Genomic DNA, 15,340 nt, shown 5'->3' with positions numbered 1-15,340 from the left:
TCTCGATTATCGTAGATTTATTGGTGGTGACAGTGTTTCCTATCCTCAGTGCAGTGGGCAGCTGGGAGGAGGTGCTCTTATTCTCCATAGACTTTACAGTGTCCCAAAACTTTTTTGGAATTAGTGCTACAGGAAGCAAATTTCTGTTTGAAAAAGCTAGCCTTAGCTTTCCTAACTGACTGAGTATATTGGTTCCCGGCTAACTCCGCCCCCATTGGCAGTTCTATCTTGTCAGAAAATGTTACAGTTAGGGATGGAAATTTCTGAATTGTTGGTTGCCTTCCTAAGCCAGGATTCAGACACGGCTAGGACATCCGGGTTGGCAGAGTGTGCTAAAGCAGTGAATAAAACAAACTTAGGGAGGAGGCTGCTAATGTTAACATGCATGAAACCAAGGCTTTTACAGTTACAGAAGTCAACAAATGAGAGCGCCTGGGGAATAGGAGTGGTGCAGGGGGCTGCAGGGCCTGGATTAACTTCTACATCACCAGAGGAACAGAGGAGGAGTACGGCTATAAAAGTACGGCTGAAGGCTAAAAGAACTGGTCGTCTAGTGCGTTCGGAACAGAGAGTAAAAGGAGCAGATTCCTGGGTGCAGAAGAATAGATTCAAGGCATAATGTACAGACAAGGGTATGGTAGGATGTGAGTACAGTGGAGGTAAACCTAGGCATTGAGTGACGATGAGAGGTTTTGTCTCTAGATGCACCATTTAAGCCAGGTGAGGTCATCGCATGTGAGGAGGGTGGAACAAAAGGGCCAGCTAAGGCATATTGAGCAGGGCTGGAGGCTCTACAGTGAAATAAGATACAAATCAGTAACCAAAACAGCAATAGACAAGGCATATTGACATTAGGGAGAGGCATGTGTAGCCCAGTGATCATAGGGTCCAGTGAGTAGCTAGGCGAGTTGGAGGCACGTCGATTCAGACAGCTAGCAGGCCGGGGCTAGCAGGCTAGCAGATGGTCCTCAGGGGGACGTCGCAATGGGAGAACCTGCTGAAACCCCCTAGGACGGTTACATCGGCAGACCAGTCATGATGGATCGGCGGGGCTCCGTGCCGGCAGCAAAGGGTCCAGGCCAATTGGCAAAAAGAGGTATTGAAGCCCAGCAATTGTCTGATGGACCTCTTCGGCTAGCCAGGAGATGGTATGCTCTGGGTTGATATCTCGCTGTGCAGACTGGCAGGAATTGACCGGGCTGAGGCTGGCAGATGTCCGAATTAACAGTGATGACTGCTAGCAGTGGCTAACTGACTACTAGCTAGTAGCTAGTTAGCTGGCTAGCTGCTGATAGGGGTTCAGGTTCTAAAGTGTAATAAATAGCAGATCCATACCACATTGGGTGTGGCGGGTTGCAGGAGAGTATGTTCAGTCCGTAGATGGAAATTGAAATTAAAAATATAAAAAATATATACGAAGAAAAATTATATAAACAGGCAATTACCGGTGGTATTTAATGGAGGACATAACCAGTGGTGTTTAGTGGAGGCCGTTACCAGTGGTGTCTAGTGGAGGCCGTTACCAGTGGTGTCTAGTGGAGGCTGTTACCAGTGGTGTCTAGTGGAGGCTGTTACCAGTGGTGTCTAGTGGAGGCCGTTACCAGTGGTGTCTAGTGGAGGCCGTTACCAGTGGTGTCTAGTGGAGGCCGTTACCGGTGGTGTCTAGTGGAGGCCGTTACCGTGGTGGTGTCTAGTGGAGGCCGTTACGGTGGTGTCTAGTGGAGGCCGTTACCGGTGGTGTCTAGTGGAGGCCGTTACCGGTGGTGTCTAGTGGAGGCCGTTACCGGTGGTGTCTAGTGGAGGCCGTTACCAGTGGTGTCTAGTGGAGGCCGTTACCAGTGGTGTCTAGTGGAGGCCGTTACCAGTGGTGTCTAGTGGAGGCCGTAACCAGTGGTGTCTAGTGGAGGCCGTTACCAGTGGTGTCTAGTGGAGGCCGTTACCAGTGGTGTCTAGTGGAGGCCGTTACCAGTGGTGTCTAGTGGAGGCCGTTACCAGTGGTATCTAGTGGAGGCCGTTACCAGTGGTGTCTAGTGGAGGCCGTTACCAGTGGTGTCTAGTGGAGGCCGTTACCAGTGGTGTCTAGTGGAGGCCGTTACCAGTGGTGTCTAGTGGAGGCCGTTACCAGTGGTGTCTAGTGGAGGCCGTTACCAGTGGTGTCTAGTGGAGGCCGTTACCGGTGGTGTCTAGTGGAGGCCGTTACCGGTGGTGTCTAGTGGAGGCCGTTACCAGTGGTGTCTAGTGGAGGCCGTTACCGGTGGTGTCTAGTGGAGGCCGTTACCAGTGGTGTCTAGTGGAGGCCGTTACCGGTGGTGTCTAGTGGAGGCCGTTACCGGTGGTGTCTAGTGGAGGCCGTTACCGGTGGTGTCTAGTGGAGGCCGTTACGGTGGTGTCTAGTGGAGGCCGTTACCAGTGGTGTCTAGTGGAGGCCGTAACCAGTGGTGTATAGTGGAGGCTGTTACCAGTGGCGTCTAGTGGAGGCCGTTACCAGTGGTGTCTAGTGGAGGCCGTTACCAGTGGTGTCTAGTGGAGGCCGTTACCAGTGGTGTCTAGTGGAGGCCGTTACCAGTGGTGTCTAGTGGAGGCCGTTACCAGTGGTGTCTAGTGGAGGCCGTAACCAGTGGTGTCTAGTGGAGGCCGTTACCAGTGGTGTCTAGTGGAGGCCGTTACCAGTGGTGTCTAGTGGAGGCCGTTACCAGTGGTGTCTAGTGGAGGCCGTTACCAGTGGTGTCTAGTGGAGGCCGTTACAGTGGTGTCTAGTGGAGGCCGTTACCAGTGGTGTCTAGTGGAGGCCGTTACCAGTGGTGTCTAGTGGAGGCCGTTACCAGTGGTGTCTAGTGGAGGCCGTTACCAGTGGTGTCTAGTGGAGGCCGTTACCAGTGGTGTCTAGTGGAGGCCGTTACCAGTGGTGTCTAGTGGAGGCCGTTACCAGTGGTGTCTAGTGGAGGCCGTTACCAGTGGTGTCTAGTGGAGGCCGTTACCGGTGGTGTCTAGTGGAGGCCGTTACCGGTGGTGTCTAGTGGAGGCCGTTACCAGTGGTGTCTAGTGGAGGCCGTTACCGGTGGTGTCTAGTGGAGGCCGTTACCAGTGGTGTCTAGTGGAGGCTGTTACCAGTGGTGTCTAGTGGAGGCCATAACCGGTGGTGTCTAGTGGAGGCTATAACCGGTGGTGTCTAGTGGAGGACATAACCAGTGGTGTCTAGTGGAGGATATAACCAGTGGTGTCTAGTGGAGGATATAACCAGTGGTGTCTAGTGGAGGACATAACCAGTGGTGTCTAGTGGAGGATATAACCAGTGGTGTCTAGTGGAGGCCGTAACCAGTGGAATCTAGTGGAGGACATAACCAGTGGTGTCTAGTGGAGGATATAACCAGTGGTGTCTAGTGGAGGACATAACCAGTGGTGTCTAGTGGAGGATATAACCAGTGGTGTCTAGTGGAGGCCGTAACCAGTGGAATCTAGTGGAGGACATAACCAGTGGTGTCTAGTGGAGGATATAACCAGTGGTGTCTAGTGGAGGCCATAACCGGTGGTGTCTAGTGGAGGCCGTAACCAGTGGTGTCTGGTGGAGGCCGTAACCAGTGGTGTCTAGTGGAGGCCGTAACCGGTGGTGTCTAGTGGAGGCCGTAACCGGTGGTGTCTAGTGGAGGCCGTAACCGGTGGTGTCTAGTGGAGGCCGTAACCAGTGGTGTCTGGTGTCTAGTGGAGGCCGTAACCAGTGTGGAGGCTGTGGTGTCTAGTGGAGGCCGTAACCAGTGGTGTCTAGTGGAGGCCGTAACCAGTGGTGTCTAGTGGAGGCCGTAACCAGTGGTGTCTAGTGGAGGCCGTTACCAGTGGTGTCTAGTGGAGGCCGTTACCAGTGGTGTCTAGTGGAGGCCGTTACCAGTGGTGTCTAGTGGAGGCCGTTACCAGTGATGTCTAGTGGAGGCCATAACCGGTGGTGCCTAGTGGAGGACATAACCAGTGGAATCTAGTGGAGGCCATATGCAACCAAAAACAACTTTTTTTGTCATTAATTCAATTCACAAGATAGAATGAGCCTCTGTGATTCTTGGACGCTGACATTGGACACACAACAAGGGTAGTATAGCAGCATTCGTTGATTTCAAAGTCAAAGTCAAAGGTCACCTTCAACGGCTGATGTCTGACGGCATGCGGGAACGCTCTCAGAAAACAAGATACACAAAACGTAGACACTTAGCACATAGGGCCACAAGAAAATACGTAGGAGTTGACAGTTGAGAAAAGCCCCTGGTCCTAATCATACAACCTTCACCCCACCCTGTCCGTCTCTCACCCCAGCCTGCACGTCTCTCATCCCAGCCTGTCCGTCTCTCACCTCTCCCTGTCTGTCTCTCACTCCAGCCTGTCTGTCTCTCACCTCTCCCTGTCCGTCTCTCACCCCAGCCTGTCTGTCTCTCACCCCAGCCTGTCTGTCTCTCACCCCAGCCTGTCTGTCTCTCACCCCAGCCTGTCTGTCTCTCACCCCAGCCTGTCTGTCTCTCACCCCAGCCTGTCTGTCTCTCACCCAGCCTGTCTGTCTCTCATCCCAGCCTGTCTGTCTCTCACCCCAGCCTGTCTGTATCTCACCCCACCCTGTCCGTCTCTCACCCCAGCCTGCACTGTCTCTCACCCAGCCTGTCTGTCTCTCACCCCAGCCTGTCCGTCTCTCACCCCACCCTGTCCGTCTCTCACCCCACCCTGTCCGTCTCTCACCCCAGCCTGTCCGTCTCTCACCCCAGCCTGTCCGTCTCTCACCCCAGCCTGTCCGTCTCTCACCCCAGCCTGTCCGTCTCTCACCCCAGCCTGTACGTCTCTCACCTCACTCTGTCTGTCTCTCACTCCAGCCTGTCTTTCTTTCATCCCGACCTGTCTTTCTCTTACCCCGACCTGTCGTCGTCTGGAGATTTTGTTGTCATGGCGTCTCCCGGGACAATCCCCCTCGCGGCCCCAGCTGGCTCCGCCTTCTTCCAGAAAGTATGGCAGCTCCAACAGCTCCTCACAGGACAGACGCAACAACGGGTCCATCACCAGGCATGACTAATTAACACAACCATACATCCATCAGTCAATCAATCAGCCAATCAGTCAATCAGTCAGTCAATCAGTCAGTCAGATCAAAACAAATCAAATGCATTTGTCACATACAACAGGTATAAACCTTATCGTGAAATGCTTACTTACAAGCCCTTAACCAACAATGCAATTCAAGAAATAGAGTTAAGAAAATATTTACTAAATAAACTAACGGAAAAAAATATATATATAAAGTGACACAGGCTATATACGGGGGGTGCCGGTACCGAGTCAACGTGCGGGGGTACAGGTTCGTCCAGGTAATTTGCACATGTATAGAATTGATGACAGTTTTACACAATCTTGGCATTCTCTCAACCAAACAGTCTTAACGGAGTTCCCACATATGCTGAGCACTTATTAGCAGCTTTTCCTTCACTCTGCCATCCAACTCAACCTAAACCATCTCAATTGGGTTGAGGTCAGGTGATTGTGGAGGCCAGATCATCTGATGTTGCAATCCATCACTCTCCTTCTTGGTCAAATAAATAGTCCTTATCCAGCCTGGAGGTGTGTTGGGTCATTGTCCTTTTGAAAAACAAATCATAGTCCCACTAAGCGCAAACCAGATGGGATGACGTATCACTGCAGAATGCTGTGGTAGCCATTCTGGTGAAGAGTGCCTTGATTTAAAAATAAATCACTGACAGGGTCACCAGCAAAGCACCCCCACACCATCTCACCTCCTCCTCCATGCTTCACGGTGGGAACCACACATGCGGAGATCATCCGTTCACCTAATTTGCGTCTCAGAAAGATACGGCGGTTGGAACCAAAAATCTCATCAGGCCAAGTGTCTGTTACTTGAACTCTGTAAAGCAGTTATTTGGCCTGTAATTTCTGAGGCTGGTAACTAATGAACGTATTCTCTGCAGCAGAGGTAACCCTGGGTCTTCCTTTCCTGTGGCGGTCCTCATGAGAGACAGTCATCATAGCGCTTGATGGTTTTTGCGACTGCACTTGAAGAAACTAACATTTCTTGACATTTTCCAGATTGACTGACCCTCATGTCGTAAAGTAATGATGGACTGTTGTTTCTTTTGAGCTGTTAATAATATGGACTTGGTCTTTTACCAAATAGAGCTATCAACAGTATACCACCCATCCCTTTTCACAACTGATTGGCTCAAATGCATTAAGAAGGAAAGAAATTCCACAAATTAACTTTTAACAAGGCGCACCTATTAATAGAAATGCATTCCAGGTGACTACCTCATGAAGCTGGTTGAGATAATGCCAAGAGTGTGCAAAGGTGTCATCAAGGCAAAAGGCGGGGGGGGCGCTTTCTCTGACAATGCAGAGCAGTTGCCTTTCCAGGCGGTCGGGATGCTCTCGGTGGTGGAGCTGTAGAATTTTTTGAGGATCTGGGGACCCATGCCAAATCTTTTCAGTCTCCTGAGGGGGAATAGGTGTTCTCGTGCCCTCTTCACGACTGTCTTGGTGTGTTTGAACCATTCTAGTTTGTTGGTGATGAGGACACCAGGAAGTTGAAACTCTCGACCCGCTCCACTACAGTCCTGTTGATTTTAATGGGGGCCTTTTCGGCACACCTTTTCCTGTAGTTCATGATCAGCTAATTTGTCTTGATCACGTTGAGGGAGAGGTTGTTGTCCTGACACCACACTGCCAGGTCTCTGACCTCATCGTTGTCGGTGCTCAGGCCTACCACTGTTGTGTCGTCAGAAAACGTAATGATGGTGTTGGAGTCGTCTTTGAACACGCAGTCATGGGTGAACATGGAGTACAGGAGGGGTCTGAGCACCCACCCCTGAGGGGCACCATCCCTCGGATCAGCGTGGCAGATGTGTTGTTGCCTACCCTCACCACCTGGTGGCGGCCCATCAGGAAGTCCAGGATCAAGTTGCAAAGGGAGGTGTTTAGCCAAGGGTCCTTAGCTTAGTGATGAGCTTTGAGGGCACTATGGTATTGGACACTGAGCTGTAGTAAATGAAAAGCATTCTCACATAGGTGTTCCTTTTTCCAGGAGGGAAAGAGGAGTGTGGAGTGCGATTGAGATTGCGTCATCTGTGGATCTTTTGGGCCGGTACACAAATTGGAGTGGGTCTCGGATTTCCGGGATGATGGTGTGGATGTGAGCCATGACCTGCCTTTCAAAGCACTTCATTGCTACTGAGTGCTACGGGGCTGTAGTCATCTAGGCAGGTTACCTTCGCTTTCTTGGCCACAGGGACTATGGTGGTCTGCTTAAAACATGTACAGTTGAAGTCAGAAGTTTACATACACCTTAGCCAAATACATTTAAACTCAGTATTTCACAATTCCTGACATTTACCTGGTACAAATTCCCTGTCTTAGGTCAGTTAGGATCACCACTTTATTTTAAGAATGTGAAATGTCAGAATAATAGTAGAGTGAATGATGTATTTCAGCTTTTATTTCTTTCATCACATTCCCAGTGGGTCAGAAGTTTGCATACACTCAATTAGTATTTGGTAGCATTGCCTTGAAATTATTTAACTTGGGTCAAACATTTCGGGTAGCCTCCTACAAGCTTCCCACAATAAGTTGGGTGAATTTTGGCCCATTCCTTCTGACGGAGCTGGTGTAACTGAGTCAGGTTTGTAGGCCTCCTTGCTCGCACACGTTTTTTCAGTTCTGCCCACAAATTTTCTAGGAGATTCAGGTCAGGGCTTTGTGATGGCCACCCCAATACCTTGACTTTGTTGTCCTTAAGCCATTTTGCCACAACTTTGGAAGTGTGCTTGGGGTCATTGTCCATTTGGAAGGCCCATTTGTGACCAAGCTTTAACTTCCTGACTGATGTCTTGAGATGTTGCTTCAATATATCCACATAATTTTCACTTCTCATGATGCTATCTATTTTGTGAAGTGCACCAGTCCCTCCTGCAGCAAAGCACCCCCACAACATGATGCTGCCACCCCCGTGCTTCACAGTTGAGATGGTATTCTTGCAAGCCTCCCCCTTGTTCCTCCAAACATAATGATGGTCATTATGGCCAAACAGTTCTATTTTTGTTTCATCAGACCAGAGGATATTTCTCCAAAAAGTATGATCTTTGTCCCCATGTGCAGTTGCAAACCGTAGTCTGGCTTTTTTATGGCGGTTTTGGAGCAGTGGCTTCTTCCTTGCTGAGCAGTCTTTCAGGTTATGTCAATATAGGACTCATTTTACTATGGATATACAGTGGGGCAAAAAAAGTATTTAGTCAGCCACCAATTGTGCAAGTTCTCCCACTTAAAAAGGTGAGAGAGGCCTGTAATTTTCATCATAGGTACACTTCAACTATGACAGACATAGTTTTGGCCGGATATGGTTCTCAATCAGGGACAGCTGTCTATCGTTGTCTACTTAGGTAGCTTTTTCCTACATGATTCTTGTGGGTAGTTGTTTTCTGTTTAGTGTTTTGCACCTGACAGGACTGTTTCGGTTTCGTTTATTCACTTTGTAATTTTTGTTTCAGTGTTCAGTGTGCTTTGGTTCGATTCCTCCTCTTCAGAAGATGACACCCGTTACACTTGTGGAGGTATACAATCACAGGTACACCTCCAATTGTCTCAAATGGTGTCAATTAGCCTATCCGAAGCTTCTAAAGCCATGCCATCATTTGCTGGAATTTTCCAAGCTATTTAAAGGCACAGTCATCTTAGTGTATGAAAACTTCTGACTCACTGGAATTGTGATAGAGTGAAATAAAACGGTTGTTGGAAAAATTACTTGTGCACAAAGTAGATGTCTTAACCAACTTACCAAAACTATAGTTTATTAGCAAGAAATTTGTGGTGTGGTTGAAAAACAAGTTTTAATGACTCCACCCAAGTGTTTGTTGATATCTGACTTCAACTGTAGGTATTATTGACTCGGTCAGGGAGAGGTTGAAATTGTCAGTGAAGACACTTTCCAGTTGGTCCACTTATGCTCTGAGTACACATCCTGGTAATCCATCTGGCCCCTCGGCCTTGTGAATGTTGAGCTGTTGAAAGGTCTTACTCACATAGGCTACCAAGAGCTAGATCACACAGTCATCCCGAACAGCTGGTTCTCTCATGCATGTTTCAGTGTTGCTTGCCTCGAAGCAAGCATAAAAAGCATTTAGCTCGTCTGGTAGGCTTGCAACACTGGGCAGCTTGCAGGTGGGTTTCCCTTTGTAATCCGTAGTAGTTTGCAAACCCTGCCACATCTGACGAGAGACAGAGTCGGTGTAGTAGGATTCAATCTTAGTTCTATATTGACGCTTTGTCTGTTTCATAGTTTGCCTGAGGGCATAGCGGGATTAATTATAAGCATCCTGATTAGCGTCTTGAAAGCGGCAGTTCTAGCTTATAGCCCGGTGTGGATGTTGCCTGTAATCTATGGCTTCTGGTTGGGATATGTACGTACGGTCACTGTGGGGATGACGTTGATGATATGCACTTTTTGATGAAGCAGGTGACTGAGGTGGCATACTCCTCAATACCATTGGATGAATCCCGGAACATTTTCTGCAAAACAGTCCTGTAGTGTAGCATCCGCGTCATCTTACCACTTCCATATTGAGTAAGTCACTCGTACTTCCTGCTTTAGTTGTTGCGTGTAAGCAGGAATCAGGAAGATAGAATTATGGTCAGATGTGCCAAATGTAGCGTGAGAGAGAGCTTTGTATCGACCTCTGTGTGGAGTTAAGGTGGTCTAGACACGTGACATGTTGGAAGAAATTAGATCAAATGGATTTCAGTTTGCCTGCATTAAAGTCCCCGGCCACTAGGAGCGCCACTTCTGGATGAGCATTTTCCTGTTTGCTTATGGCCTTATACAGCTGATTGAGTGCAGTCTTAGTGCCAGAATCAGTTTGTGTGGTAAATAGACAGCTCCGAAAAATATAGATGAAAACTTTCTTGGTAGATAGTGTGGTCTGCAGTTTATCATGAGGTACTCTACCTCAGGCGAGCAATAACTCGAGACCTCTTTGATATTAGACATCATGACAAATAGACACACACTACCACCCCTCGTCTTAAAAGACGTAGCTGTTCTGTCCTGCCGATGCACGGAAAACCCAGCCAATTGTACATTATTTGTGTTGTCATTCAGCCAAGATTCAGCAAAACATACGATATTACAGTTTTTAATGTCCATTGGTAGGATAGTCTCGAGCGGAGATCATCCAGTTTATTCTCCAGTGATTGCACGTTGGCCAATAGAACAGATGGTAGAGGCGGGTTATCCACTTCCCGACAAATTCTCACAAGGCACCCCGATCTCCGCCCCCTGTATTTCCATCTTTTCCACATGCGAATGACGGGGATAAGAGATGGTAGCAACAACATTATGTACAGAATAAGGGTTATAAGAGATGGTAGCAACAACTTTATGTACAGAATAAGGGTTATAAGAGATGGTAGCAACAACATTATGTACAGAATAAGGGTTATAAGAGATGGTAGCAACAACATTATGTACAGAATAAGGGTTATAAGAGATGGTAGCAACAACTTTATGTACAGAATAAGGGTTATAAGAGATGGTAGCAACAACATTATGTACAGAATAAGGGTTATAAGAGATGGTAGCAACAACATTATGTACAGAATAAGGGTTATAAGAGATGGTAGCAACAACATTATGTACAGAATAAGGGTTATAAGAGATGGTAGCAACAACATTATGTACAGAATAAGGGTTATAAGAGATGGTAGCAACAACATTATGTACAGAATAAGGGTTATAAGAGATGGTAGCAACAACATTATGTACAGAATAAGGGTTATAAGAGATGGTAGCAACAACATTATGTACAGAATAAGGGTTATAAGAGATGGTAGCAACAACATTATGTACAGAATAAGGGTTATAAGAGATGGTAGCAACAACATTATGTACAGAATAAGGGTTATAAGAGATGGTAGCAACAACATTATGTACAGAATAAGGGTTATAAGAGATGGTAGCAACAACTTTATGTACAGAATAAGGGTTATAAGAGATGGTAGCAACAACTTTATGTACAGAATAAGGGTTATAAGAGATGGTAGCAACAACATTATGTACAGAATAAGGGTTATAAGAGATGGTAGCAACAACATTATGTACAGAATAAGGGTTATAAGAGATGGTAGCAACAACATTATGTACAGAATAAGTTACATACAATTCGAAAAAAACAGCACAGTTCGTTAGGAGCCAGTACAACGGTAGCCATTCCCTCCGGCGTCAGTCAGTCAGTCAGTCAGCCAGCCAGCCAGCCAGCCAGCCAGCCAGCCAGCCAGCCAGCCAGCCAGCCAGTCAGTCAGTCAGTCAGTCAGTCAGTCACCAGATATTACTAACGGTAGGTATAAAGCACAGACCTTCATGACAGTGAGAGCGTGAGAGGACACACCATGGAAGCGTTTCTCCAGGGGCTCCTACAGAGAGAACAGAGAATAATCAAGCAAAATACTATCAACAGACAGTGAGTGATATGATGTTATCAACAGACAGTGAGTGATATGATGTTATCAACAGACAGTGATATGATGTTATCAACAGACAGTGATATGATGTTATCAACAGACAGTGATATGATGTTATCAACAGACAGTGATATGATGTTATCAACAGACAGTGATATGATGTTATCAACAGACAGTGATATGATGTTATTAACAGACAGTGATATGATGTCATCAACAGACAGTGATATGATGTTATCAACAGACAGTGATATGATGTTATCAACAGACAGTGAGTGATATGATGTTATCAACAGACAGTGATATGATGTTATCAACAGACAGTGATATGATGTTATCAACAGACAGTGATATGATGTTATCAACAGACAGTGATATGATGTTATCAACAGACAGTGATATGATGTTATCAACAGACAGTGATATGATGTTATCAACAGACAGTGATATGATGTTATCAACAGACAGTGATATGATGTTATCATCAGACAGTGATATGATGTTATCAACAGACAGTGATATGATGTTATCAACAGACAGTGATATGATGTTATCAACAGACAGTGATATGATGTTATCATCAGACAGTGATATGATGTTATCAACAGACAGTGATATGATGTTATCAACAGACAGTGATATGATGTTATCAACAGACAGTGATATGATGTTATTAACAGACAGTGATATGATGTTATCATGTTATCAACAGACAGTGATATGATGTTATCAACAGACAGTGATATGATGTTATCAACAGACAGTGATATGATGTTATCAACAGAGTGATATGATGTTATCAACAGTGATATAATGTTATCAACAGAAAGTGATATGATGTTATCAACAGAGTGATATGATGTTATCAACAGTGATATAATGTTATCAACAGAAAGTGATATGATGTTATCAACAGAGTGATATGATGTTATCAACAGTGATATAATGTTATCAACAGACAGTGATATGATGTTATCAACAGACAGTGATATGATGTTATCAACAGAGAGTGATATGATGTTATTAACAGAAAGTGATATGATGTTATCAACAGACAGTGATATGATGTTATCAACAGACAGTGATATGATGTTATCAACAGACAGTGATATGATGTTATCAACAGACAGTGATATGATGTTATTAACAGACAGTGATATGATGTTATCAACAGACAGTGATATGATGTTATCAACAGACAGTGATATGATGTTATCAACAGTGATATGATGTTATCAACAGAAAGTGATATGATGTTATCAACAGAGTGATATGATGTTATCAACAGTGATATAATGTTATCAACAGACAGTGATATGATGTTATCAACAGACAGTGATATGATGTTATCAACAGACAGTGATATGATGTTATCAACAGACAGTGATATGATGTTATCAACAGACAGTGATATGATGTTATCAACAGACAGTGATATGATGTTATCAACAGACAGTGATATGATGTTATCAACAGACAGTGATATGATGTTATCAACAGACAGTGATATGACGTTATCAACAGACAGTGATATGATGTTATCAACAGACAGTGATATGATGTTATCAACAGACAGTGATATGATGTTATCAACAGACAGTGATATGATGTTATCAACAGACAGTGATATGATGTTATTAACAGACAGTGATATGATGTTATCAACAGACAGTGATATGATGTTATCAACAGACAGTGATATGATGTTATCAACAGTGATATGATGTTATCAACAGAAAGTGATATGATGTTATCAACAGTGATATGATGTTATCAACAGACAGTGATATGATGTTATCAACAGACAGTGATATGATGTTATCAACAGACAGTGATATGATGTTATCAACAGACAGTGATATGATGTTATCAACAGACAGTGATATGATGTTATCAACAGAAAGTGATATGATGTTATTAATAGACTTGATATAAAATTAGATAACATTGGAACCATACCGAAGTGTCTGGCTAGGCCAGGGGATATAGTAATAAAGTTAGTTATAGTACAGCATAGTATAGCATAGTACAGTATAGCATAGCATAGCATAGTATAGTATAGTTACCATAGTATCTGGCTAGGCCAGGGGATATAGTAATATTGTTAGTTATAGTATAGAAAAGTTTAGTACAGTATAGTATATATAGCAAGGTACCATAGTGTCTGGCTAGGCCAGGGGATAAAGTAATATAGTTAGTTATAGTATAGTATTTATAGTATAGTACAGTATATATAGCAAGGTACCATAGTGTCTGGCTAGGCCAGGGGATATAGTAATATAGTTAGTTATAGTATAGTATTTATAGTATAGTACAGTATATATAGTTAGGTACCATAGTGTCTGGCTAGGCCAGGGGATATAGTAATATAGTTAGTTATAGTATTTATAGTACAGTATAGTATAGTATCTATAGTAAGGTACCATAGTGTCTGGCTAGGCCAGGGGATATAGTAATATAGTTAGTTATAGTATACAGTACCAGTCAAAAGTTGGGACACAGCTACTCATTCAAGGGTTTTCTTTATTTTTACTATTTTCTACACTATAGAATAATAGTGAAGACATCAAAACTATGAAATTATACAAATGGAATCAAGTAGTAACCAAAAAAGTGTTTAAAAAATCAAAATATATTTGAGATTCTTCAAAGTAGCCACCCTTTGCCTTGATGAGAGCGTTCCAAACTCTTGGCATTCTCTCAACCAGATTCACCTGGAATGCTTTTCCAACAGTCTTGAAGGAGTTCCAACATATGCTGAGCACTTGTTGCCTGCTTTTCCTTCACTCCGCGGTCCGACTCATCCCAAAACATTTCAATTGCATTGAGGTCAGGTGATTGTGGAGGCCAGGTCATCTGATGCAGCCCTCCATCACTGTCCTTCTTGGTCAAATAGCCCTTACACAGCCTGGAGGTATGTTGGGTCATTGTCCTTTTGAAAAACAAATGATTGTCCCACTAAGCACAAACCAGATGGGATGGCGTATCGCTGCAGAATGCTGTAGTATCCATGCTGGTTAATTGTGCCTTTAATTCTAAATAAAACACTGACAGTACCACACCATCACACCTCCTCCTCCATGCTTCACGGTGGGAACCAGACATATGGAGATCATCTGTTTACCTACTCTGCGTCTCACAAAGACATGGTGGTTGGATCCAAAAATCAAACATTTGGACTCATCAGACCAAAGGACAGATTTCCACCGGTCTAATGTCCATTGCTCGTGTTTCTTGGCCCAAGCAAGTCTCTTCTTATTATTGGTGTCCTTTAGTAGTGGTTTCTTTGCAGCAATTCGACCATAAAGGCCTGATTCATGCAGTCTCCTCTGAACAGTTGATATTGAGATGTGTCCGTTACTTGAACTCTGTAAAGTATATATTTGGGCTGTAATTTCTGAGGCTGGTAACTCTAATGAACGTATCCTCTCCAGCAGAGGTAACTCTGAGAGGTCCTCATGAGAGACAGTTTCATCATAGCGCTTGATGTTTTTTGTGACTACACTTGAATACTGGAGGCTGAGACAGGAGGGGTCAGGAGACACTGTGGCCCCATCCGAGGACACCCCCTGACAGGGCCAAACAGGAAGGATATAACCCCACCCACTTTGCCAAAGCACAGCCCCCACACCACTAGAGGGATATCTTCAACCACCAACTTGAAGAAACTTTCAAAGTTCTTGACATTTTCCGGATTGACTGACCTTCATGTCTTAAAATAATGATGGACTGTCATTTCTCTTCTTCATAATATAAACTTGGTCTTTAACCGAATAGGGCTTCTGTAATACCACCCCCCACCTTGTCACAACACAACTGATTGGCTAAAACGCATTAAGAAGAACATTTAACAAGGCAC

The 15,340-nt window shown here is 44.9% G+C and overlaps 1 protein-coding gene across 1 annotated transcript in view; it reads right to left on the bottom strand.

The window, feature by feature from the left end:
* Positions 1-15,340, bottom strand: part of LOC112239296 (cyclin-dependent kinase-like 1) — a 34,330-nt gene that overhangs the window by 4,248 nt on the left and 14,742 nt on the right. The window contains exons 8-9 of the mRNA XM_042297732.1: positions 11,377-11,433; positions 4,882-5,037 (exon numbers count right to left, since the gene is read on the bottom strand). Of these exons, the coding sequence (XP_042153666.1) occupies positions 4,882-5,037; positions 11,377-11,433 (213 nt within the window). The remainder of the gene's footprint in view (positions 1-4,881; positions 5,038-11,376; positions 11,434-15,340) is intronic.

The sequence above is a fragment of the Oncorhynchus tshawytscha genome, linkage group LG14, assembly GCF_018296145.1.
Source record: "Oncorhynchus tshawytscha isolate Ot180627B linkage group LG14, Otsh_v2.0, whole genome shotgun sequence".
In the NCBI taxonomy this organism is placed as follows: Eukaryota; Metazoa; Chordata; class Actinopteri; order Salmoniformes; family Salmonidae; genus Oncorhynchus; species Oncorhynchus tshawytscha.
The sequence above is the reverse complement of the archived record's forward strand: the minus strand, read 5'-3'. Positions and strand labels throughout refer to the sequence as shown.